The 24,606-nt window shown below is 42.0% G+C and overlaps 2 protein-coding genes across 2 annotated transcripts in view; both read left to right on the top strand.

Annotated features, from left to right (window-relative positions):
• nlgn1 (neuroligin 1) overlaps positions 1 to 11,485 on the top strand; it is a 232,549-nt gene extending 221,064 nt beyond the window's left edge. Inside the window, 8 exon segments of the mRNA XM_029146219.2 lie at positions 103 to 369; positions 456 to 817; positions 1,602 to 1,666; positions 1,668 to 1,760; positions 3,650 to 3,695; positions 3,697 to 3,807; positions 4,373 to 4,450; positions 4,643 to 11,485. Coding sequence (XP_029002052.2) covers positions 103 to 369; positions 456 to 817; positions 1,602 to 1,666; positions 1,668 to 1,760; positions 3,650 to 3,695; positions 3,697 to 3,807; positions 4,373 to 4,450; positions 4,643 to 5,245 — 1,625 coding nt within the window. The 3' untranslated portion in view covers positions 5,246 to 11,485.
• Positions 11,486 to 23,615: 12,130 nt separating this feature from the next.
• LOC114853122 (inactive N-acetylated-alpha-linked acidic dipeptidase-like protein 2) overlaps positions 23,616 to 24,606 on the top strand; it is a 539,927-nt gene continuing 538,936 nt past the window's right edge. The window contains exon 1 of the mRNA XM_055508328.1: positions 23,616 to 23,753. The gene's annotated coding sequence lies outside the window, so the exon portion shown is untranslated. The remainder of the gene's footprint in view (positions 23,754 to 24,606) is intronic.

The following is a 24,606-nucleotide window of genomic DNA, read 5'->3' as shown; positions in this document are numbered from 1 at the left end:
GCCTAATTCTGAGTTCTTTAGGAAATGACATGCCACTATATGACTGAAGTAGCTCTGAACCCCTCTTATGTCCTTCTCCTGCTCTCCGATCCTTCCCTCCAGGTCTTTTCCAGAGAGCCATTGCCCAGAGCGGCACAGCCCTGTCCAGCTGGGCCGTCAGTTTCCAGCCCGCTAAGTACGCGCGCATGCTGGCCAGGAAGGTGGGCTGCAACCTGCAGGACACGGTGGAGCTCGTGCTGTGTCTGCAGAGGAAACATTACAAGGAGCTTGTGGATCAGGACATCCAGCCCGCCCGCTACCACATCGCCTTTGGTCCCGTTATTGATGGAGATGTTATACCCGATGACCCTCAGATACTCATGGAGCAAGGTGGGTTTAAGATGCAGCAATAAAAAGTAACAGTGTTCTTACATCATGTTTGCACTTTCGCCACCACTTGAACCATTTCGTTTTAGGCGAGTTCCTCAACTATGACATAATGCTGGGGGTGAACCAGGGCGAGGGCCTGAAGTTTGTGGAGCTCATTGTGGACAACGAGAACGGCGTCCAGGCTAACGACTTTGACTACGCCGTGTCCAGCTTTGTGGACGACCTCTACGGCTACCCGGAAGGAAAAGACATCCTCAGGGAGACCATCAAGTTCATGTACACGGACTGGGCCGACAGGCACAACCCAGAGACGCGGCGGAAGACGCTGCTGGCGCTGTTCACCGACCACCAGTGGGTGGCGCCGGCCGTGGCCACGGCCGACCTGCACTCCAGCTTTGGGTCGCCAACATACTTTTACGCCTTCTACCACCACTGCCAGACAGAACAGGTGTGTCTGCGTTACACATGCGTGATGGTTGCTTCGTGATGGACTTCCCAGTACTCACTGTTATTTTTATGGTGGTTTATTGTGTCACCTGTGTAATTGCTTTGGATGTCAAACATAGAGAAACGCTGTTGGTTCCTTGTCCACTTCAGTAATCTAATAGTATTTTATTTGAATTTACCAGCTCTGAAGCTCAAAGAACATCCACACTTTTGAGTTATGTTTACTAAGTGCTAACACTGACCACTTTATGCAAGTTTTAGTAACAATAGTCTCACTATCAGGCCATTTACATTATTGCACGTGAATGTGAATGATGTGCCGACTTCACATCTGCCTCCTGGCTCCTTTCTCTTAGTTCACATGTGAAATGCAGATTTTGTTAATCATTACTTTGAAGGTCCTGGGAGACAGATACGAGTTGATTAAACACTTCTTTTTGTCGCTTTTTGTGTTGAACCTGCTACACCTAGTGACAGTGAGTTCAGAATTTCAGTTTGAAATTAATCCAAAGACAATTTGTCTTTTTAGAGCCATTTTTTTATTATTTCTCTCCTTGCACTGAATAATGGGCCAGATAAGGTGAGCAAAAGAATATTAAAAACATATCTAATTTCCTCTTCTCTGAAACGAATATATTTTTCCAGCTAGATTGATCTGCCTGTGTTTGGGAGCATCAGCTCAATTTCCATTGTGTGTCAGCCGAGAAACCGATGCCTTTTAGCATCGCGTGTGCCACATAAATGTAATAACAGTGATCTGATTGGATTCTTCTGCTGCTCTTCAGGTTCCACCGTGGGCAGACGCAGCACATGGTGATGAGATCCCTTATGTGTTCGGGTTACCGATGATGGACCGCCGAGCTGTTCCCCTGCAACTTCTCCAAGAATGACGTCATGCTCAGTGCTGTCGTAATGACCTACTGGACTAACTTTGCCAAGACAGGGTACTATGACATCATACACTGTGCAATATGTGGCTGCTAAGACAGGATACGGCATCATTATTGAACCAGATAAACTATATAAACTGTGACACATACAAGAGCCCCGAAACACTCACCTACAGTATGTAGATACAGTATATTTAAAGAACATTTGGTAAATGGTTCCAAAGCTCTAAACTGCAGCTTATACAATGTGGTAAAACTGTTAATACTCTAAATGTGGTTTTCCAGGAGGCCCATTAAAAATAAAGTACAGTATAATAAAGGAGCTTAATTTATTATACAGTACCACCCAATTTACAGTACATCAGTAGCTGCATGATGCAAATGATTGAAGAGTCATTTTATTGAGCAGGATCAATCATTTCACTGAACAGGACAATACTTAGTTTTTTATTAGTTCAGCATTTCTTCATAAAACACTTCATCAATTACCACTGCAAGCTAGTAACAATTGTAAATATGGAGCACTGAGTTGTACTATTGTGTTCATGGTCTCTACACTCTAGTGGGTATTCTATAAATTCAAGATTCAAACAAACGTCATTATTCCCAGAGGGAAATTTCTTTGCCTACTTTTTCCAGTCCAGTTTATTGTCCAAGTACACTCCCAGGTATTTGCACTCGGTCACTTGGAGATGACAGGAGTCTGAGTTGTACCTGAAGTCTGAGGTGTACAGGGTGAAGAGGAAGGGAGACAGGACTGTCTCCTGTGGAGCTTCTGTGCTGCAGACCACGGTGTCAGACACAGTTCTGCAGGCGGACGCACTGGGGGCAGTTGGTGAGGTAGTCCATGTATGATGGCGTTATTCACTCCTAGGTGGGGTTGATATGCAAACTGGAGGGGATCGACTGAGGGTTTGACCAGAGAATGCAGGGAGTCCAGGATCAGCCTCTCAAAAGCCTTCATGATGTCAGAGGTCAGAGCCTGGGATGTGGCGTCTTATTTACAAAAAAAATTCCAAATAAAATCCCTCTACCCACTTTTGCCTCATGTTGCTTTTGAGCAGATAGTCATGGCAGTAATTGTTTTCAAGAATGTAACAGAGGGACATTGGCTTTTTCTTTCTGCTGCCCAGCTGCCCTGAGGGGAACAGAAAGGCACTAATGATCTAACATATATAACCCCAAATTGACATGGAATGCCGGGGGTACCTGGGAGATTTATGTCGCCAATTTGAATGGTTTAAGTGTGCTCCTGATGAGGCCTGGCTGGCTCCATATGCCGCTGTCGGACAATGGGGCGCTCACTGGGTCTAAATGGGCCTCCACAGCTCCATGACTGGCTCTGTTAAGTTCAGACTAAGTCTAAGTGGCTCCACTTAACATGGTATCCCTTTCTGGTCCTGGCTCCTCTGCATTTCTAGTAAAACAAATGAATGAGGCCTATTCATATGGAATAGGCTTTACTGTAGAGTGGCTTAATGTTGCATTAAACACTCACACACACACATGAATTTGAAAATAACCATGAAACCAAAACATCATAGGTTATCTAAGGGACACTAAATCTAAATTTTTAGAAACCACAATAATCTGTGAGAAATAATAGCCCTTTTGACCTTTTTTGATTTTATCAGGTGTGATATTCAGACACTGTTGATTAAAATTTGATGAAACCTGGGGGCTGCATCTCACCATCACCTCCTAGTATTTTCATAATTACACTGATTAGCCCGAGGTACGCTACACTTAGGTCAGATTAGAATTTTAATAACCAGACAGTCATGCCTCAAAATGCGTCCTGTTCCCTGTAACTGCTCAACGACATAACGCCTACTTTACAGTGGACAATCGCTATGTCCACTGATGCACTGTTTTAATGGGGCTTCTATGCTGAAATAAAGCATCAGCAGGTGTCATTGCATTCATTTGTCTTTGCTCCTCAGGGATCCCAACCAGCCTGTCCCACAGGACACCAAGTTCATTCACACCAAAGCCCAACCGCTTTGAAGAAGTGGCCTGGACACGCTACAACCAAAAAGACCAGCTTTATCTGCACATTGGCCTGAAACCCCGGGTCAAAGAGCACTACCGCGCCAACAAGGTACAACCACGTATCACTCAGTGTAGTTTATTGGTCCGATGATGTACAACAGTAGAAGACACACATTTTAGGAAGGGACCGTGTAGCTGCTGCATAACTCTAGTACTGCTTCTTTTTAATTTAACCTTACATTTTCATTAATCTGGACAAACCTGGATTGGTTATTTACACTGGTCAAGCGTGATTTCTAAGTGTCCTCATGGTCATTGATGATGACAATAACGTTTTTTTTCACTCAAAGGAGAACTAAATCAAAGGGTAATGGAGGGGTTTGGTCATGTAATGACCAAATGATGAAATAACAAATAATAATAATTAAATAATATAATGAATATAGTGACAAACATTACTTGCCAACTTCAGAGATCAATCGTTTAGCAGAAAATACAAACAAGCTAAGCTGCATATGAATTCTTTTATATTTATTATAGATGTAAATGAACTTTAAAGAAAAGTGAAGTAATGAGGATTTTTAACCTGTACAGCAGGGCTTTGGTTCTAGAATTTACACATCACAAAATATGTTATTTACTGTATCTTAAATTTATTTCACCTCACTCCTCAGGTCAACTTGTGGTTGGAGCTGGTTCCTCATCTGCACAGCCTCAATGAGGTCACTCAGCTCATCCCCACCACCACAAAGGTTAGTGATAAATCATGTTCATCATATTTCACCATCCTAAAAATGAACTACCAAAATGTACCTTTGAGCCCTGGCCTTTGGCGTTTTCTCAGTGTGCAGCTTATTGCCCTTGTGCTGTAAGTCATGAAAATGTGTGTGGAGCCCAGGAGTAATCAGCTGCTATTCATTGTTTTTTGTTTTTTTCTGCATTAGCTTCCTCCACCAGAAGCTACTAATCGTACCCCAAAGACCAAGGTTCTCGTGACCAAGCGTCCTAATCCAACTCCGTTCCCCACCGAGACCCAAGACAGCCACAACCAGCCGCACCTGGTGGACCAGCGTGACTACTCCACCGAGTTGTCTGTGACCATTGCTGTGGGAGCTTCCCTGCTCTTCCTCAACATTCTGGCCTTCGCTGCACTTTACTACAAAAAGGACAAGCGACGGCATGACGTCCACAGGCGCTGCAGCCCCCAGCGAAGCGCCACCAACGACTTGGCTCACACTCAAGAAGAAGAGATCATGTCCCTGCAGATGAAGCAGCACTCGGATTTAGAGCGGGACTGCAGGGGCATGGGCGACTCTCTACACCCACATGACGTGGTGCTGAGGACTGCCTGCCCACCTGACTACACTTTGGCCATGAGGCGCTCTCCAGATGACATCCCGCTCATGACACCAAACACTATAACTATGATCCCCAGCACCATGGGGGGGATCGCCTCGCTCCATTCCTTCAACACCTTCCCCAGCAGTGGGCAGAACAACACCTTACCACATGCACACCCACACTCACACTCCACCACCCGGGTATAGCCCTGTGGATGCACCCACGCAGGCAGGACTCTGGTGGCTAAAGCAAAAAAGCTCCAGCCACTGCTGCAGCAGAGACTTCAGGCTGACATGCTGACAAACACAGATATGTCACAAGCTGAAACGCCAGCCTAGAGTTGCCAGACAGCCATGGAATTAAAGTGGGATTGTACAACACCCTGTTGAAACCCAGGGGAATATTATCGAGGGATTTCTGGGGGTTTGGACCACAGGGAAAAAAAGATTATTATAATTTTTTTTTCTAAAAAAATTAAATAATAGACACGAAGAAAAAAAAGTACACATGAAGAGCTGATATAAAACAACCCCACAAGCGAAAACAAAGAGGAGGATGTTGTTTCTTTGCTATTTTTAGTTTTATTCTGATACTGCGACAACACAAGGTACAGTAAACTTCTTTCCTTTCTTGCGACAGATATGGCCTTCGGGATCTTTTGACAAATGACTGCTTGACAGTATTATCTGGAAGCAGAACAAAGCATCAGACACGCCTTGGAGGTGAGAAGAGGGAGCACTTTGTAAAAGAAAGAAAACATATTGTTTTCCCTTGGCATCACTCTGCAGATTACTCTGCTTGTGGCGCACAGAATAGCAAACCAATTTGGGCATGTGTTACCTTCATAAATGGAAGCTATGTATGATACTGGAACCATGGAGAAAGAAAGACACCCTGTATGCACAAAGGAGCAATTTTAAGGAAAAAATGTCTCAGATACTTTTAATTCATTTATTTTTGAGGACTGGAAGCAATTTTATTGTATAGAACCTATTTACATATCTACATCTGTACACTAAGCACCAAGGCTTTTTAAGCCTTTTTCTCCTGGGGAGGACATCTGTACTGCAAATAGGCCAGCAGGACTGAACCGCTAGGACGTGGCGGACCCACCTACTGGCTTTCTGGCAGTTCCAACTTCAACACAGAGAGCTCGGGAACAAAGGATAATTGGATATTTTAGCACGAAGCGCATGACAATTTATCTGCTTGATGGCTGCTCTGCTGATTATGTCATTATAAAGAGTAATTTTCACCCTCTCCCTTTGCATTGGAGCAATTTCAGACAGATCTCCTCACAGGACCTCCTTCGGAAAACACACGCCCTCACAGGACCATGGGAAACGCAGTTCCAGGTTGTTAGGGAGAGAGGGGAGGGGTCTCGGGATATAATAAAATTTACTTGCAGAACCTAGTATAGCTTAAGTGGGGCTGGGCATCTAAGGACTAGTTTTGTACTTTGTGTGTTGGTACTATTTTGATAGTGGGTAAATCACATCACTCTGTATCAATCAGTTTCATTGTACCTTCAGTTGAGATCAGTGTTCTTTGCTATTCTACCTATTGAACCACTTTTACCCTATACAGGTGATTACCTGCACTGTTTATTCCATTGCCCTTATTTTACTTTAACTGGGAGTTGTATTGTGAGTGAGTGACACAGTTACACCCATTGGCATAAGAAAACATGGTGGAAGAATCTCTTATTTTGGAGCCGTTAACTCTGAATCCGTGAACATGACTGATACAGGTGAGAGGCCAGGCACAGGCAGAAAAAACTAGATGAATATATACAGCACGACTAAAGTGGACAAGAGGAAAACCTTGGGTCTGGATGGGTCAAGAGTCACGTCTTCATTATTAACCAAGATCGACTATTTGTGGAGGCACATTGTGTTGTAAAAAGCAGAATGAGCAGCTGAAGTCCACACTCACTGCTCTTTACCTTACCTCACTTTGAAGAGCTACTACTACTGAGCTAGTTTTATGTTTTTTGGGGGAGGCACTCTGACTGTATTGGAGATTCAATACTGCCTCTTCTTTTATTCACTGACAGGTTATTTAGCTTAATGGTTTTCCACTCACATCCAAGAGGCTTTCAGTTCACCATTCCCTTCAAGGCTGTCAGGTCAGCGAAGCCTCTACAGCTAACAATGTTAGCCACCAGAGTAGGAAGGCATCATACGCCAAAGCAGAATGCAATCCTGATCTAAACGCCGAGGAGGCTGGAGCTATGTAAGAGGTAAAGTGGTGACCTAACAGGCAGAGAGGAGCGTCCTGGACCGCAAGGCTAATATGATCAAATACAAGTCTGGATGGCACTGATGTGCTACTAAGGTAAAGGTAAAACGTACACTAGACACGTGGAGAGAGATGAGTGCAGGCCTCTCGGCCCATTCACAGGCGCTGTAGTACAGCAGACTACAGGTGCACATGTAACACTGAGGCAGGCAAGATGCATGGTGGGATAAACAGCTCGTCTTTCTTTTTTTGGTTTTGATTTTGATTAAAAAACAGCATTATCATATGTTTGTCGTGCCATAAAAAAGACTTAAGGCACTAGGGCTTGATCCAACCAAAAGGAATATTCCAAGGCTAGCGTGATACATTATTCTGATTTCTGCCACAAACAGCATCAACTTTGGCTTTAAGGACTGTCAATCCTGTATTTCTTGCCTTCTGTCTCAGCTTGATCCTTCATTTTGATAAACACAGACACATATGCAAATAAAAGTGTATGTAATTATGAACGCTTCCCCACATGCTCATGTAACAAGTAATTAGGCCTTGTTTTTCCAAGCTTCCTGATATCTACCTATTGTACACAGGCTAACGCCCTTATTGCTTGCACTTGGGCCCAGATTTATTAGACCCATATAAAAAGCAACATGACCTTGTTTTTGCAAGACAGGCGATGGCTGAAATTCATTTCACAACATACGGAGGGGAGCCTTGAAGAAAAAGGAAGCAATTTAGCTGGCTTGGTAGCTGACGGAGTAGTCATATAGAAAATTTGTGATTAAATAACAAAAATCCAGTTCTGTGCAAATCAATAGAAAGACCAAGATATTTAAATACACATTCGAGCTGTCGTCTGTGCTGGGTGGGTGTAGCTGAAGCCCAGATTTATAGCAGGCAATATGTAAGACAAATGTGTAGATTAGCACACTAGCCAAGAGGACTACTGTACCATCACAGATAGGCTGTCACCTTTAGGCCACATGTTTCATGCTAAATTAATGACACACCTCCACATGTACAAAGTATATATCTTTATAGCAATATAATGTAGTTTAAATGTCTGGGACACCCAGTCAGTCAAAGCATTTCATGTTGTCAAGGACTTCACAGGCCGCCACAGAGGGGAGAATCCTGGAATTCATACACATACACAGATATTCACCTTTAACATATTTAACCTTTTCATTAATTTCACTGAAAATCAAGTTTTGGGAAAATTACTTCATATCAACTTGTCAGGTTTTGAAATGCAGTTACTTGTTTTATTATAGAAGAAATACTATTGGCTGTAAATTAGTGAACCAGTTTTTGGTATAAAATGAAAAAAAACAACACAGCAATATGTCATGGGTTTTATCAGCCCATTAGTGAACACCCACCCAGTTCAAGCACTGCTCTCCAGAGAGATGACACAGGCCATAGCAAGGGTCAGTTATTGAATTAAACATGTAATTGCATTGATGGGTAAATAGTCAAGCAATTGCAAGGCCGTGATAGTAGCTGGCAGCTCAGGATGCATGCTAATTGACAGATAACATGTCATGGGTTCAGCCTGTAAGTGATGATACAGTAGGAGACAAATTCAAGCCAACCGTAGAGTGAGCGACGAGAGAAAAGCTAAGGTCAGCCCAAGAATTATTTCCAACATAGTTAAAAATGGAAATTGCCTGAAGCAATTGTAAACTGCTATGTTGACAGAGAGAAGAGTTACTGAACGAGCCGTCCTGCTGGAGAGCTGTTGGAGAAGTGGAACTGTATGACTCACAAATCAAGCGTTACATAATGAGGGTACACGTCAGACTGTTCTAAAGGATCTAACAAGGAAGAGAGGAAGGTTCCTGCAAAACAAGCTGGGCTGTTAGAAGCAGACTGCAAATTGTGTGTTTAAGTAGTAGTTTGAACTTCAGACCCCTGGAGACAAGTGTTACAGGAGACGTGCACAAGACAGCACAGCTTTAATGTGGACTGTTGCATCACTGGTGGTTAAAGAAATACACAAAACAGAATAAACAAAATAAAAAGAAAGACGAGTGTTCTGTCAAAGCACTTGCAAAACAGTGTAACTTAAGGTATTTAATTAGACAACAGCTACTAAAGTCCCACTGAACTGACGAAATGAAGTGTGGTATTTAGAAGTCAAACAAACAAGCCAGACACAGCAGACACCATTTACAAACTATGAGTATTTAGTTTTTGCTTAGGTGCTTGAAGCAAAACGTTTAGACCTACAGCCAAAGGAATGTACTGTAGAAAAGGACTCCAGAATAGTCGAGGGCGCCATTCTCAGACCTGGTCCGTAGAACAACCCATACCCTTTGGGTTTTAACTGCCGAATGACAAAACCACAAGAAGCCAAATGCGTAGATTCTGTGCAGATAAACATTCATTCGCTGTGTTTCAGGTTTTGTTTTTGTCTGGACAGGCATTGGTTTGCTTTATATACGGCGTCCACCGATGAACATTAGACACAAGTACCCTGTGAATTATTTGGGTTATTCGGCTTTTTCTCTGAAGCCTGGTTCATTTTCTTAATAAGGCCTGAAAACAAATGCATTTCCTATCTCCAAAACATTTAGGAAAAGGCCATTTTGTGGATGGATGTTTTTTTTTCCAAGTTTCCATAATAAATTTTATTGTACATTAACATGCATTGGATCCATTGGTGGTCATACCAGCACCATGCTCTGGGTGTACACGTGTCACTGTTCATACTGTACACGATAACAGATGTGCGTAGATCAACAGCACCCCTACTGGTCTGATAATGTACCTTTATTGGTAATGTTGCTCATTTATCCAGATCCTCAGCTCACCTTTACATAACATGTGCTTGAAGCAAGGGCTAGGACTAAACAGAGCAGGGCTAACATCATGTAAACGTTAACTGGAAACCAGACATTCGTTTAAACCATTCCAACATACAGAACATGTGTCTTTCCACAAATGATACCTGTGTAATTGTCATTTGATTCTATGTGAAATGAGACAACACGGCTACATGCAAAAGCAGATGTAGACTATTAACACACATGTATATTATTTAAACAAATCCTATTATTGTAATTTATGGCAATAGCGACTTACACACGTGCTTATTCACCACGTGTATGTTCATGTAAATCATGGATTAAAAAGATCTATTGACATCACACACATCAGTTTTTATTGTTTCCCGGGAAGATGGAAACAATGAGAAGTTGTCAAAGTTTGAACCTTGAACAGCTCCATTATTAAACACTCGCTCACCTGCGTTTTGATAGAATATTAACCAGAGCGCTAATAACCATGAAACCTGTCAGGACAATAATTTACGAGGAAAAGAAGCTTCAAATTATAGTTTATACTGTTTATACAGTGTCCCGTGCAAACGTGAGCATGGAACAGCTGCCAAACACTTTGCTCAAATGAAAGAGCGGACCTTTATAGTTTGATCAGTCTGTGGCTCGGACAGATTTCACATTTGGTCGACTTCTGAAAATAAATTCTCTTTCCTTAAACGTGGGGTTACGGCGTGTACACGCATGAGCAGGGTGTTTTGTCTGTTTGGTAAAATGTAGTGTTTAAACACATTAGCCCTTAATGAGTGCAATGGAATTCCTATGCTGCTACTTCTCACTTGATTTTGCAGTATGCATTTTTTAGACTATGAACATTGTGTTGGTTTAATGTTTTCTGGCTCATCTTGAATTAGACTACATTTGGATTGGACTGGCTGTGCACTTGTAAAGAGCAGTGATCTAGAAACAAGGCCAGCGCGCACGTCCAAGTGGCCGAGGAAAAGACGGCTCCCGTCCAGGCTCCGCTTGTGCCCAGCATTCAGCGAAGGGGAAATCTCCATTTCTTCTCTCATTTGTGTACATGAGCCAGTCCAGCGGGGTGAGTATGAGGTGGGGCCTGAACACACATGCAGTAAGAAACCCTGTTCTAGGGGAGTCAGTGACGTCCGGACGAACAAAGACTGTGAACGAATGTAACACAACGTGTCATCTCCCAACCTCAAACCGCAGCAGAATCAACGGCCAAGCCTCACTTTTACCCTGAGAGTGTGAGAAGTAATGGATTTGTTTTTTAAATGCCATGTGGGAGGGGGGACACTATGTGAGGTGGTCTGGCATTTGTAATGTAGATTATTTGTCACTTGTCTTTCTTTCTGGTTAAATAGTAATTACTCTTCTGGAGCACAATAAATGATTTTAATATGCTGATATGTTTTGTTTTCTTGAGTCTTCATTTATTATTTTTCGTGAGTGGTCTTTGTAAGTTGACTAATTTAATTGGTGAAGCACACGACAACGCTCACTCACAAGTAATTACTGTGGCAGTGTATTTGTGGCAAAATTAAATTAGTTTTTCGCAGCCTGGAAGTGGAACAAGCTGGGACTGAGCTCCAGGCTTGAAGACTACAGGCAGGTGCCTGTCAGCGCTTGGCTCTGAAAGGCACCGTGGACTGAAGAAAGTCTGGCTGGAAACATCTGTACCATGAGGACGTGCTGCTCATGTAGTTAAAGCCAAAACATTTTATTCCTTGTGAGTAGTTTTTGTTATTAGATTTGCTGTCACAGTTGTACGTCCTCATGTTCAGTTGCCAAGATCAAATGAATGCACCTTACGGCACGTAACCATATGGACTGATGGCATCACACTCGTTATGTCAACTAAGCTTTATTGCAGTTAATCAGAGCTCCTCAGTTTTTCTTCGCCTGGGTGTCAGCTAATCACAGGCCCCTGTGTGAGGTCACAGCAGTGTAAACACATGTACTGTGAGTAAAAGCCAGTTGCTGTATTGCCTTGCAGCCTGAACTGTTTTCTTTGATTTCATTTGTTTGCACGATGCATCCTGCGGTTGTTGCACTGGGTTTCAGCATGTGAGGGATTTCAGTTTGCAGCTGACTTTGGGTTCGTTCCCCTGCCTGTGGGCTGCAATGCTGCATTTTGTTCCTTCTGATCTTAACTAGCATGCAATGCAAGCACAGACTCTCTCTCTCTCTCTCTCACACACACACACACACACACACACACACACACACACACACACACACACTCACAGATGTCCAAAAAAAGCTAAGCTGGCATTTTGCTTTAGTGCTAATTGGAAATCAATCGGAATTCATCCTCTTTGGAAAACGGTGACATTTGCCCGCTCTTTGCCAATGATTAGAAACAAATTATGCCAGCGACTGAGTGACATTTGCAGAGCAGACGGCTGTTTGGAGTGGAGCGTAAAGGACCAACAGAGACATATTTATGCTGTGCTGCTGTGTGTGTCTGTGCGAGTGTGCGTGGCTGTGTACATGCTTGTATTTGTCTGACCAAGGGCATTCACCACTGTGGGCTGCTTAGCCGGGGGGCTCTGTAGAAATAACTAGATAAGGGAAGCCTATTTACCATAATAATGCATCTCATCTCTGCACATCAAACACTCCTGTCTGGTCTGATAACCCGCTCTTTAATTTAGCTCAACTGTTTGATCTAGCTGTGCTGCTGCTGTCCCTGGGCCATTGTTGCGAGCTGCACAACAGTTGGGTAATTGCTGTGTACTTTCACAGTGTTTCCAAATAGAAGTGTTACATAATGTTTGTGCACCTCCTGTATAGCGCAGGGTTCCAGTGATTTATGATAAGCTAAAACGATCTGTGGGGAAACTTCCAATTAGTTTCTGTTCTCTAGCTTGTTCTTCTTTTCTATCGAAAAAGCTTTATTTGCATATTAAAACTACTCCAGATTTTGACAAGAAGAAGGCTGAAACTGTAGGACTGTAGTAGAGCCTTGTTCTGCTTGGAGTAGGGCTCAGACGTCACGCCTGGCACTGCAGGTACAGTTGCAGTCAGGGGAGGGGGCTGTGGAGCAGGCGAGAGTAGGCGTCTGTTGGCTGAACAAAAATAAAACATTAAAACTCCAAATTACAACAACTAGGACCTGTAACAACTACATTCATTCAAATTAAATACAGTCGAAGCCCAATACAAATGTCCTGAAAAAGGAAAATAGAGTACTAGGAAGCACAACCAGCTGATTGTTGCTGCGACTACTGCAGGTTACACAAACCATCAGTGATGGTGATGTGCCAGTGCTCGGGGGTCATGTGATACTGTAGCTGATACTGAAGATTTAGTCTTCTGTTTGAATGAATATATGTTGTTGCCTGATTTGTTGGTGATATCTATGTTTTTTTTAGCAAAACAGCAGTTGGATTTAGTATCTTCTTTATTTGATCAATTGTGTACAGCAACTTTAAATTCACTTTGAGGTTCCGCTCCCCACTGTACTTACAGTACACTCCAAAAAACAATCAGGCCTAACATTGACTTTATGTAATTTCTTTGCATGTAAATTTTCCATGTAATTTAATCACATAAACATATGTGATATATATATATATATATATATATATATATATATATATATATATATATATATATATATATAATATATATTATATATATATTAATATATATATATATTATATATTATATATCTATATTGATCTCTACATCTGACCTTCTCCTTACAGGACATACTCAGAGACTACAGTGAAGTGATTTACTCAAGGACGTAGTGGGCCCAACTGGGCTCAACCTTCTGCTTCCCAATCTAATGATAAACCCAGTGAGCCACCAGAAGGCTGCTTTATTTCATCTTTCATTTTATAAAGTTAAATATAACTTTCTAACTTTGCCCATTCTAACAAGGTCTGCGTCAGGTGTTGGGGAACCAGAGCACCTTGGCGAGAAGTGGGCTACTGGAACAAGAAAGAAATGGCTGAGATGCGAGAACAAGGCTCTGTTGGAATGCTACTACTCAAGTAACCCTAGTCAGAGGGGCTACATGCAAAGAATGTGCGGTGAATGGGAACGGAGAAACCCACATTCAAGGCTGACGGCGAAGCATTGACGAGATACAACACAAATGCTACGGCAAGGGGGAACCAGGACGCCAGGTCAGAGGGGATGTTTCACCATCTCCCCAACCGGAAATTGGGTATGAAGCCCCAATGAGCACAGATACGCTGAGCGAGGCAGCGACTGACCTGAAAGATAGAGATTGAACAGGCAACCCCGAACCCCACTACAACGGCTAAGTGAAGTACCATCAGAAAGTCTCATGGAAGATGTGAATGCAGCATTGAGAGCGATCCCTACCACAACAATCACAGAAACCAATGAGCTGATATACGCTTCAGCATCAGTGATCCTAGAGGTGCTTGGCTATAAGAGCAACCATGGGAGCCATGAGAAACAATACCCACCATGGTATTGCATGAAGGTTGGAGGCAAAAATCAAGGCAGCTCGGAGGGAAGTGAGCCAAGTGACAGAGGCCCAGAGAGGTGCAATGAAAAGACCGATGCCCAAGAGGTACAGCCAGATACCTATACCTGAAGCACTCAAAACTGCCAAGCAAAGGCTACAAGCCTTGGCCAGCCGCCTGAAGAGATACACTAGCGATAACGAAGCCAGACGAATAAACCGGCTGTTTGCAACACAACCTGTGAAAGTGTACTCTCAATGGCAGGGTAATAACAGCAGAGCAGACCCATCAAGGCTGGAAACTGAACAGTATTGGAAAGGCATATGGGAAAGGGAGGCGTCACACAACAGTGATGCACAGTGGCTGGTGGATCTGAGGGAAGACCACAGCAGCTCCCTGAACAGAACCCAGTGACTATCACGGTGGCAGACATCCAACATAGAGTCTCAGGTATGAAAAACTAGACAGCACCCGGCCCTGAGATGATCCATGCCTTTTGGCTAAAGAAGCTCACTGCAATCCACGAGCGCCTGGCAGCACAAATGAACCAGCTGCTAAGGGATGGGACTCACCCTGATTGGCTAACCGAAGGGCGAACGATCCTGATAATGAAGGATCCCTCAAAGGGTACAGTCCCATCCAACTACCGGCCAATAACCTGTCTCTCCACAACATGGAAGCTCATGTCAGGCATCATCGCGGCTAAGATAAGTGGGCCTTCATTGCAAACTCGATGAGGTTGTGGAGAACCACCCTTGAAGCCAATGGGAAGCCACTTGCCCAAGTATCCATCAAATGTGGCATATACCAAGGAGATGCACTGTCCCTACTGCTGTTCTGCATAGGTCTGAACCCCCTCAGCCAAATAATAAACAAGACAAACCAAGACAAATCCTGGGCAATAAACAGCTACGCCCTGCCAGTAATCAGATACCCTGCGGGAATAATAAGGTGGCCAAAGGAAGAGATACAGACCACAGATGTTAAGACACAAAAGCTCCTCACCATGCATGGAGGGTTCCACCCCAAATCCAGCACCCTGAGACTGTACGCTGGCCGCAAATAGGGAGGCCGAGGACTAGTGAGCGTGAGAGCCACTATCCAGGATGAAACTAAGCGATGAAATGAAGATCCATAAGTACATCAAGGATAAGGCCCCAACAGATGACCTGCTGAGTGAATGTCTCAGGCAGTGGAGAACAGAGGATGAGATGCTGGAAGAGGGACCATCATGGGAGGACAAGCCCTTACACGGGATGTACCACCGGAACGTAACTGAAGTGGCTGATCTCAACAAATCCTACCAATGGCTTGAAAGGGCTGGGCTGAAGGACAGCACAGAGGCACTCATCCTGGCCGCACAGGAGCAGGCCCTGAGCACCAGAGCCATAGAGGCCCAGATCTACCACACCAGACAAGACCCAAGGTGTAGACTGTGCAAAGAGGCCCCTGAGACGGTCCAGCACATAACTGCAGGGTGTAAGATGCTGGCAGGGAAAGCATACATGGAACGCCATAACCAAGTGGCTGGCATAGTATACAGGAACATCTGCGCAGAGTATGGACTGGAAACCCCAAGGTCAAAGTGGGAAACACCTCCCAAGGTGGTAGAGAACGAGCGAGCCAAGATCCTGTGGGACTTCTAGATCCAGACTGACAGAATGGTAATGGCGAATCAACCAGACATTGTGGTGGTGGACAAAGTGCAGAGGAAAGCCGTAGTGGTGGATGTGGCAATACCAAGCGATGGCAACATCAGGAAAAAGGAACATGAGAAACTAGAGAAATACCAAGGGCTCAGAGAAGAACTGGAGAAGGCTTGGAAGGTGAAGGCCACAGTGGTGCCTGTGGTGATTGGAGCACTGGGGACAGTGACCCCCAAACTGGAGGAGTGGCTACAACAGATCCCTGGAAAAACATCCGACATCTCAGTCCAGAAAAGTGCAGTCCTAGGAACAGCAAGGATACTGCGCAAAACCGGAGGGTGAGAATAGAGTGTGTGTGTATATATAACAGGTATGTCAGGAAACTGAAATCATATATTATAAAATAATATTTATATATCAGGCTCATCAATAACCTATTAACCTATATATTTATACTTATTTATACTTTATTTAATTATTATTGACGAACTCAAACTGAAAAACTAGGTAAAGAAAAATCAGGCAATATTTAAAAATGAAGGGACACTCAGATTGCTCCATAATCTTTTATGCAGCAGTTATCATTTATTCCTCCAGTAAGACACCTTGGCAGATGGTTTGCTGTAGGCTCAAATACTACAACTCGTGCTTCCTTTCCTCTGTACCTGCCCCATCAACGTTGGGGCTGAGACGTGGGCGTCTGTGAGCCCGAGGCAAAAAAAGCCTCTGTCCTGTTTCAAAGGCTTTTTGCATGTAAATTTCTCTGCATAGATAATATGGAGGGTACGGAGTGTCCCTTCATTCTTAAATACTACCCAACTTCGCTTTAAAGAGTCATCTGGTGGCTCAGTCAGTATACAGTACAGTAGCATTACCAGTTGATCCTCCTGATGCATGTCTTATCCTTGTAGACCTTATCTTATCTTTCAGTAGATATTTCACATTACCATTAACTGATAAACTACAGTAGTTAACATGCAAATTAAATGCAATTACATTACATAAAGTTTAGGGTTCAGGCATGATTATTTTTATTAGTGTATACTGCCCAACCAGTTTCATTGATTTGAGCACTGATTTCAAGTAAATGTTATCAGATGTTTTTGCGTAAAGTACATGTTTGAGCATATTTGCATTACTTCAAAAAACACAATAATTTCAAATCCTATTGGAACAACATTTCAACTAATTAATTCTGAGGTTGCATTTCAGGAAGGAGGAGTAAAACAATGCAATTATTAAATTCAAATTCCCAGGCCACGAAACTTGCTTGGCTTTGAGGCAGATGAGTCACAGTCTCACACTTAACGAGCCACTTTAATCACGCTTTTGTTCTGTTCTTGATGACAAATGCATAAAAAAAAAACCTTTGTTCATCGTTTGTGCTCAGTTTAATTGGGATTTGCTGAGTTTCTGCATCGTTTAAGTCAGTCCACTGGATGCTACCCTCAGGTAAGGCAATTATGATCAACACGCTTCCTCTTTCTTCTTCAAGGTTCGGATTCTTCTCAAAAACACATCAGCTTGTTTTTAGCTGTGTTTACAAGCTCAATGATCAAATATTTTGGATTACGAGTAACATATGCTCAGTCTGTAATTGATATATAATGTAATAATAATAATAATAATAATAATAACTGTGTCTGCAGGTTAGGGGTCAGCAAATGCAGATTTTAAAGGGAAAATGTGTTCTTATTCAAATTTAAATATTTTGTTAGTCTTTCATTTGATGACAGTGGCAAACGCAGAACATCTTTGTGCGAGTTAGAAACTCGCTGTCAACACACGAGAATGACACTTCTCTCTCATGTTTCGTCCTATGTCTACGAGCAATGGGCCTGCCATGATTGAACCAAACAAATTAAATCTGAGAGGATCCAAAGCATCTCCCAGCCTGTCCGTCTAAATATGTTTGAGTTTAACGAGATCTGGCAGACAGCCTCTTTCTGTTGGTCTCCCAAAGTAGAAGAAAAGTTGGAACTGCCTATAGTAAAGCTAATTTAACAAATCTGACAACCTCTGCAGCAACTCTCATGACAGGCAGCATCCTTTAGCTCCTGCAAAAATGCAGGGAGGCAGTGGGTGATTTTATTTCATGAAAAAGACTTCCTTAGATCATTATTGTTCTCAACAATTATTTATTATTAATTTGATTAATTTCCTTTTCAGAATTTCAGTAGTCTAACATTGTAGGTGAAATACACAATACACTAGCTTCATTTTCTAATCATTTTCTTTTTATTTTCTGTACTTTGCAGCTATTGGTATTTGAATTGAACGAAGCATTTTCATGAAGCATGAATTCTATACCACAGGTATTACACAATAGTGTGAAGATGAGATGAGCTGTGACCCACCTGGCCTTTTGTCGATCAGTGTTCTTAAGGTATTGATTACAAATAGATTAAATTAGTGGGATGTCATGAGTCACACTAAACCTGTGGCTTTTGTTTAACCGCTGTCGCTCCACTTACTGTGCATTGTGGTTTGTGGTTACATACAATAATATGTAATAATACTAAGATATTAAAAACATTTAAAGCTTCCACTTAGGACACTTGGGATGGAATACAAGAAACCAGATGAGAAAGTGCACATTCTTTAATGCAGAAATAGTAAAAGGCAAAGTAACTGTGAAAGAAATACAAAATACATGTGGTTTATTCACAATAATTGTGAGACTATTAAAGTTAAATAAAGTAAACAAGGCGAAGCAGGATCACCTTCACAGAACACCTGAAAGTATTTCACTTGAGCAAAAAGTTTATCCTACTGTAAGTGCACAGTACACAAATAGCAAACCTTCTTATTATTGTGTGAGACACAGTGTGCCAGAGTTGATACAGTAGTGAAAGCCTAGTGGGCTCAACTACCAACGCCTTCCAGCATGTTCGACTAATACTGAAAGATCAAAGATCATCTGCTCAGTCAGTAGAGTAGTTACTGTGTAGTACAACCTTACGAATTTATAGGTAGAATGCTCCTTGTCTGAAAGTCTTTCAGTCAAGTTAGGGTTATGCCATTAAATTACATAATTTGAGAATAAGGGATTCTATTACTGTAGGTTAATGCAATTTTGCACATACAGTAAACCTTGTGTTTTTGTTGGTACTGATGTTTAAAAAAATATCATTGGCTTTTCATAAGTAAGGACATTTACTGTTCTTTACATCCTCCACATAAATAAAATTAAACCATATGCTTTGTATGCTTGGTTTGAAGTGAGGGAACAACTATCAGTGTGTACAGTGATATAACCCTATATATATACCTGAGTGGCAGAAGAGGATGTTGGACAGTAATTACAATTTCCCAAAAAGCAAATTGTCATTTTTATTTAAAACCCAAACATTTGCTTTATAAAAAGGCAAATGTAATATTATTATCATTATTTTTGTTCTTTTTATTTTATTGTTTCATGTGACCATCACTAAATGGGCATAAAATCAGATTTTGTCCACCACCGGCCTAATTCTTGTATTGCTTGTTGTTTTAGACATTTTTGACCTGGAGCGAAAATCAATAGTTCACTGGGACATTTAATGTTTCTCAGTGGATTTCTCATATTGAGACTGTGATTAAGCAAAATCAATAGGGCTTCATCTAAGGCTCAAAGGAAACACTAATTTAACCCGAATGGAATGATAAATTGTACACTGCAGCAAACACTGAAACGCATTTACCACCTCGCTTGAAGATGGGGACCTGGGTTTGGGTCTAGGATTGTGCTCTGGTGAGTCATATGATGGTGCAGTGCACTGGGCGGTGCTTCTAGAAATACCTTACAAATTATTAAGGTCTTAGCCAGTTTTTACAGAATTTAGCACGGTGAACCTGTGATGCTCCATGTTGTCAAAAACAGAACAAGCACTTTTTACATTCTGAAATTATCTCTCTACAATTGAATGACTGAATTTCTCTGCCTCCAACTTTTGCAGGGGTCTTGGCCATGATTTACTGAAAAGGTTTGTTCTGTAAATATTTCTCTTCAGAAATTATAAAATGTTTTGCTGTAACAGACATGCAAACACACTTTTAATAAGAAATGCATTAAAAAAAAATTAAAAAAACCCAAAACAATCAGTATAATAGAAATGACAGTGTAGGATTCACAGAGCCATGTCACGAGTCAGAACAGTGAAGGACCCAAAAGCACAGCACAACACGCAGTTATGGTTTGTGGAGATTCAATGCAGGCAACGCTTCAGACAGGGGTCAGGCAAGGTTCAATTAACAAAGCAAGGTCCAAAACAGTACCGACAGGGAGCAGGCAAGGCAAGGTCAAAAACACGATCCAGAACTGGGACACGGCAGGACTTACTTGACACAAATGCTGGAAAGTAGACGCAGGGGTACGAGCTAACAATGTGGCAACGGGGCTATGGCTGAAACGGTGCATAAATACAAGACAAAGGTGAGAAAAAAAAACTGATAGAAAACAGCTGGTGAGATCACGTGACTGGAATGTAAAGCTAAACCAGACCTGACAAGACAAAACCGGAAGTGGAAGAAAATAAAACAGGAAATGACAAAATAAAAGTCCAGACCACGGTACATGCAGACAGTTCAGCCATTGTTTGGGTGTGCAGTATTCCCTCGTTCAAGGCTTTTGCATGTCTGACACTAGCACCAGTCTGAACTGACCTCTTCTTTGCTGCATTGGCCGAGCCTCATGTCTGTAACTCGTTGTGGATTTCAGTCCATCACAGGGCCACATGAAGACACAGACTTACATCTACAATCAACCAACCTACCTTCATGTTTTTGGACCATAGTTCTGTACATACCTAAAGAAACACACAGTAGTACAGACTCCAGACACATTGAAAAAAATGTGGAGTGAAATTTACCCAATATGCAATATCGTAATACAATTTGAAAATGCATTTTGCATTTGGCAATTCAATATCAAAAGTGACAATTCAATACGTTTCATTTAATTAAGTATAAATAAAAACTTAATAAATTGCATTTCACATTGTCAAGGTTTTTGTAGTCTTTATTCAAATGGCAATGCATTCTGCAATTGACAATTCAATATGCATTTTGAAAATGCATTCTGCAATTGAAAATGCATTATTAAAAAGTGTTGATTCAATACCCAGTTTCATTAATTAAACGTTTAAATAAAGACTTCAACGTCAATTGCATTTCAATTTCTCGTGGTTTAGAGGTGTCTTTATTCAAATGCGACAGCAGGCAGCCGGTATGCATTGCATGATCTGTGAACACACTCAGATTTGAAACTTTCACATTATCTAAATGTCAGTTTGTTTCAGTAAAAAGCTACATGATAAAATACAACAAATATAACAATTGTTTTGTATTGTTAAGCACAGATGTACATAAGATATATTCTCCTTGGTATTAACAGTCTTTGCTATGCAGTAAATCACGTAGAACGAGACAAAGTTCTACGAAGAAAAATGTTGACAGTATTGATGATGCTCCTCATTAATAATACTGTCAACATCTCCCTTCTCCATACAGGACACCTGAAGTGATATCCAGGGATTGCGTCCATCATTCCCAGTCAACATTACGGAGTATCTCGGTCAACCCTGACATACAGATTGTCTGAAAAGGGAGGTAGGGAAGATGAAGGGGAAGATGTTAATGATGGATGAGGAACAGAGGAAAAGTGAAAATCCCCAGGGAGTAAAGCAAAGAAAATGAAAAGAGTGTGCAAGGACGTATGTGTTGGGAAAATATTTAATCATTAAAACATATTTTGCTGATTTATTGTAAGCTCATTATCTGTGCTTACGAAGAACAGGGAGTACATGTTGTAGCATCTTTGTCCTTGATGCTTGCTCTGTGCAGAGAATATATATATATAGAGAGAGAGAGAGAACATATCTGTGTGACCAAGCTCTACTCTTTTCTCTCTTTGAGTGAGAGGAAGTTGCCTTTTCTGTAAACTGCTCACTCCTGCACAAGTAAAAATCCTAAAAGGTCTCAACTGATTGTGTCTCTTTTATTTAAGGTATAACTACAGAGGGGACTCGTTTTTTTTCTCCAACAGTATGATGTGTAAGAGACGTTAAGACATTTCTGTAATTTAAACAGTATTTTAACCTATATCACAAAGTACAATACTGTAGATAATTTTTTCAGCATATAAATGTAGTTTCCAGTGCGTCATGGGAATTTTTGAATACACATTTTATACAGCAATTTACCATATTTTTTTTAAATTACAGCGCACCACTCTATTTACTTCAGGCGCTAACAGTTGTTTTTTTCATTTAACGTATGAATTTTTTTCACTTTTAGCTAGAACCAAGCTAGTGACATGTCTTTACTATTATTATTAATAGTATTATGCTCCGTGTCTACTGGCTGAGACCAGTACTTACTAATCAGTGCTGATAGTTGAAATGATTTGACTTTGTTTTATCATTTTTTAAATTTTGCTTATTGTGTTTGCTTGTGTATAATCCGGAGGATAGCACAAAATGCATTGCTAAAACTAGAATGAGCCAGTGAGACCAGAGAAATGGTGAAAAGAAAGACAACAGAACAACAGTGTGTCATGCTTCATTTGTCATCTAGTAACTGGAAGTGGAGAGAAGTATTGGCGGGAGAGAGACGCGATGCTGTGAGAGAACGCGAGACTCTGCGAGAACAGCACGAGAAATTCAACAAGGCGGCGCGACACCGGTAGTAAACAACAGCGCGACAAACTATCCGCCAATTTAAATAAATAACTACCTTATTTTACGGAAAACAATCAACCATCTTACCATTCTGGATAACACCGAAGAAAGTTTCGAGTATATCGACGAGTGCTTCGAGCGTCTGGTAATGGGGAAAAAGGAGACGGCTCCCAACAAGCGTTCCCGTCCGTCTGACTCACCTGAGTCACCTGGAGCTAGCTCGGCGGACAAAAACATCACGGACATCCTGGAGTCAATCGAGAAAAAAATATCAAGCTTCGACGCACGTCTGGCGCTAGTGGAACTCCTCCACAAAGAGTTTATGGCCCTCCGCGACTCCCTGGAGTTCAGCCAGCAGCAGGTGATTTCTCTCGCCACCGAGAACGAGGCCCTGAAAGGAACGGTGCAGTCCCTGACGGAGGATGTGGCTCAGCTAGCGGCCGAAAACAAAAAAATAAAAGAAGGTATCATCGATCTGCAGGCCCGCAGCATGAGGGACAACCTGGTGTTCTCGGGGATTCCAGAACAGGCGGAGGAAAACACTGAAACCACAATTAAAAACTTCATTAAACAACAGATGAAGATTCCAGCGGAAGTTGTCGACAAGATGGCGTTCCACCGTTCGCATAGACTTGGAGGAAGACGACCGGATGGCCAGCACCCCCGACCCATCGTTGCCAAGTTTCATGACTTTAAGCAGAAGGAACTGGTTAAGAGCTGGGGCAGACAGCTGAAGGGAACCGACTACAGCGTTAACGACCAGTTCCCCAAGGAGATCCTCGACCGCCGCCGCCGACTGTTCCCCATCCGTAAGAGGTTCATGGCAGAAGGCTGCAGGGCTGTCATCAGCGTCGACAAACTGTACGTCAACGGAGAGCTCTACCGGGACCGGGAAGCAACTCCATGGCTGTACTAGCAGGTGGTATGTAAAAACAATGGTTTAATGTATAAGGTTTGTTAAAAAAAAATAATAGATGCAATGCAACTATGTGTTATAACTTTACATCCAGTATTCAAACTCGTTCTCTCGCAGATGTTTCATGTAAATGTTTACTGTCATTCTAATGTAACTCCTCCACTCACTTTGCAAAGCGCTCACCATACGTAATCACTCACTTTCCTTTCACTTTAATTTTCTTTCCCTTTACTCTTTTTCCTTCACCTACTTTCACTCCACACTGTCTACATCCTTTTCTCTATTCTTCTTCCACGTAGTCAGCCAGCTATGTAGCCCTCCAGCAGCCACACACAAACATCTACTGCACAGGGGAAACACGTGCACATACATAGATGACACACAACTCAGAATACACAGGTACTTAAGGTTAGCCACACACCTAAAGTCTGTCACACTACATACACACAAGACTAGTGATCCACAGCAGTCAGGTAAGATATGACACCACTGAAGATTGTCACTTGGAATGTACGTGGAATCAATAAGAAGGAGAAACGATTTAAAATATTTAACCATTTGAAAACCCTACAAGCAGACATTGTTTTACTACAGGAAACTCATATTCCCAAAATTATAAATTACACTCTGGCATCAGCAGAGTTCCCACATGCTTACTTAGCCGGTTACAATTCTAAACAAAGAGGGGTCGCCATCCTGATAAATAAAAAGATTAACTTTACGCATAACGATACCATTGTAGATCCAGAAGGGAGATATATAATCATTAATATCTTGATAGGAAACATTGAATATTGCATAGCTAATGTGTATGGCCCGAATGCTGACGACCCCTCTTTCTTTCACAGCTTCTTCACAT

The sequence above is a fragment of the Betta splendens genome, chromosome 4 (genome assembly GCF_900634795.4).
Source record: "Betta splendens chromosome 4, fBetSpl5.4, whole genome shotgun sequence".
NCBI classification, from domain to species: domain Eukaryota; kingdom Metazoa; phylum Chordata; class Actinopteri; order Anabantiformes; family Osphronemidae; genus Betta; species Betta splendens.
The sequence above is the reverse complement of the archived record's forward strand: the minus strand, read 5'-3'. Positions and strand labels throughout refer to the sequence as shown.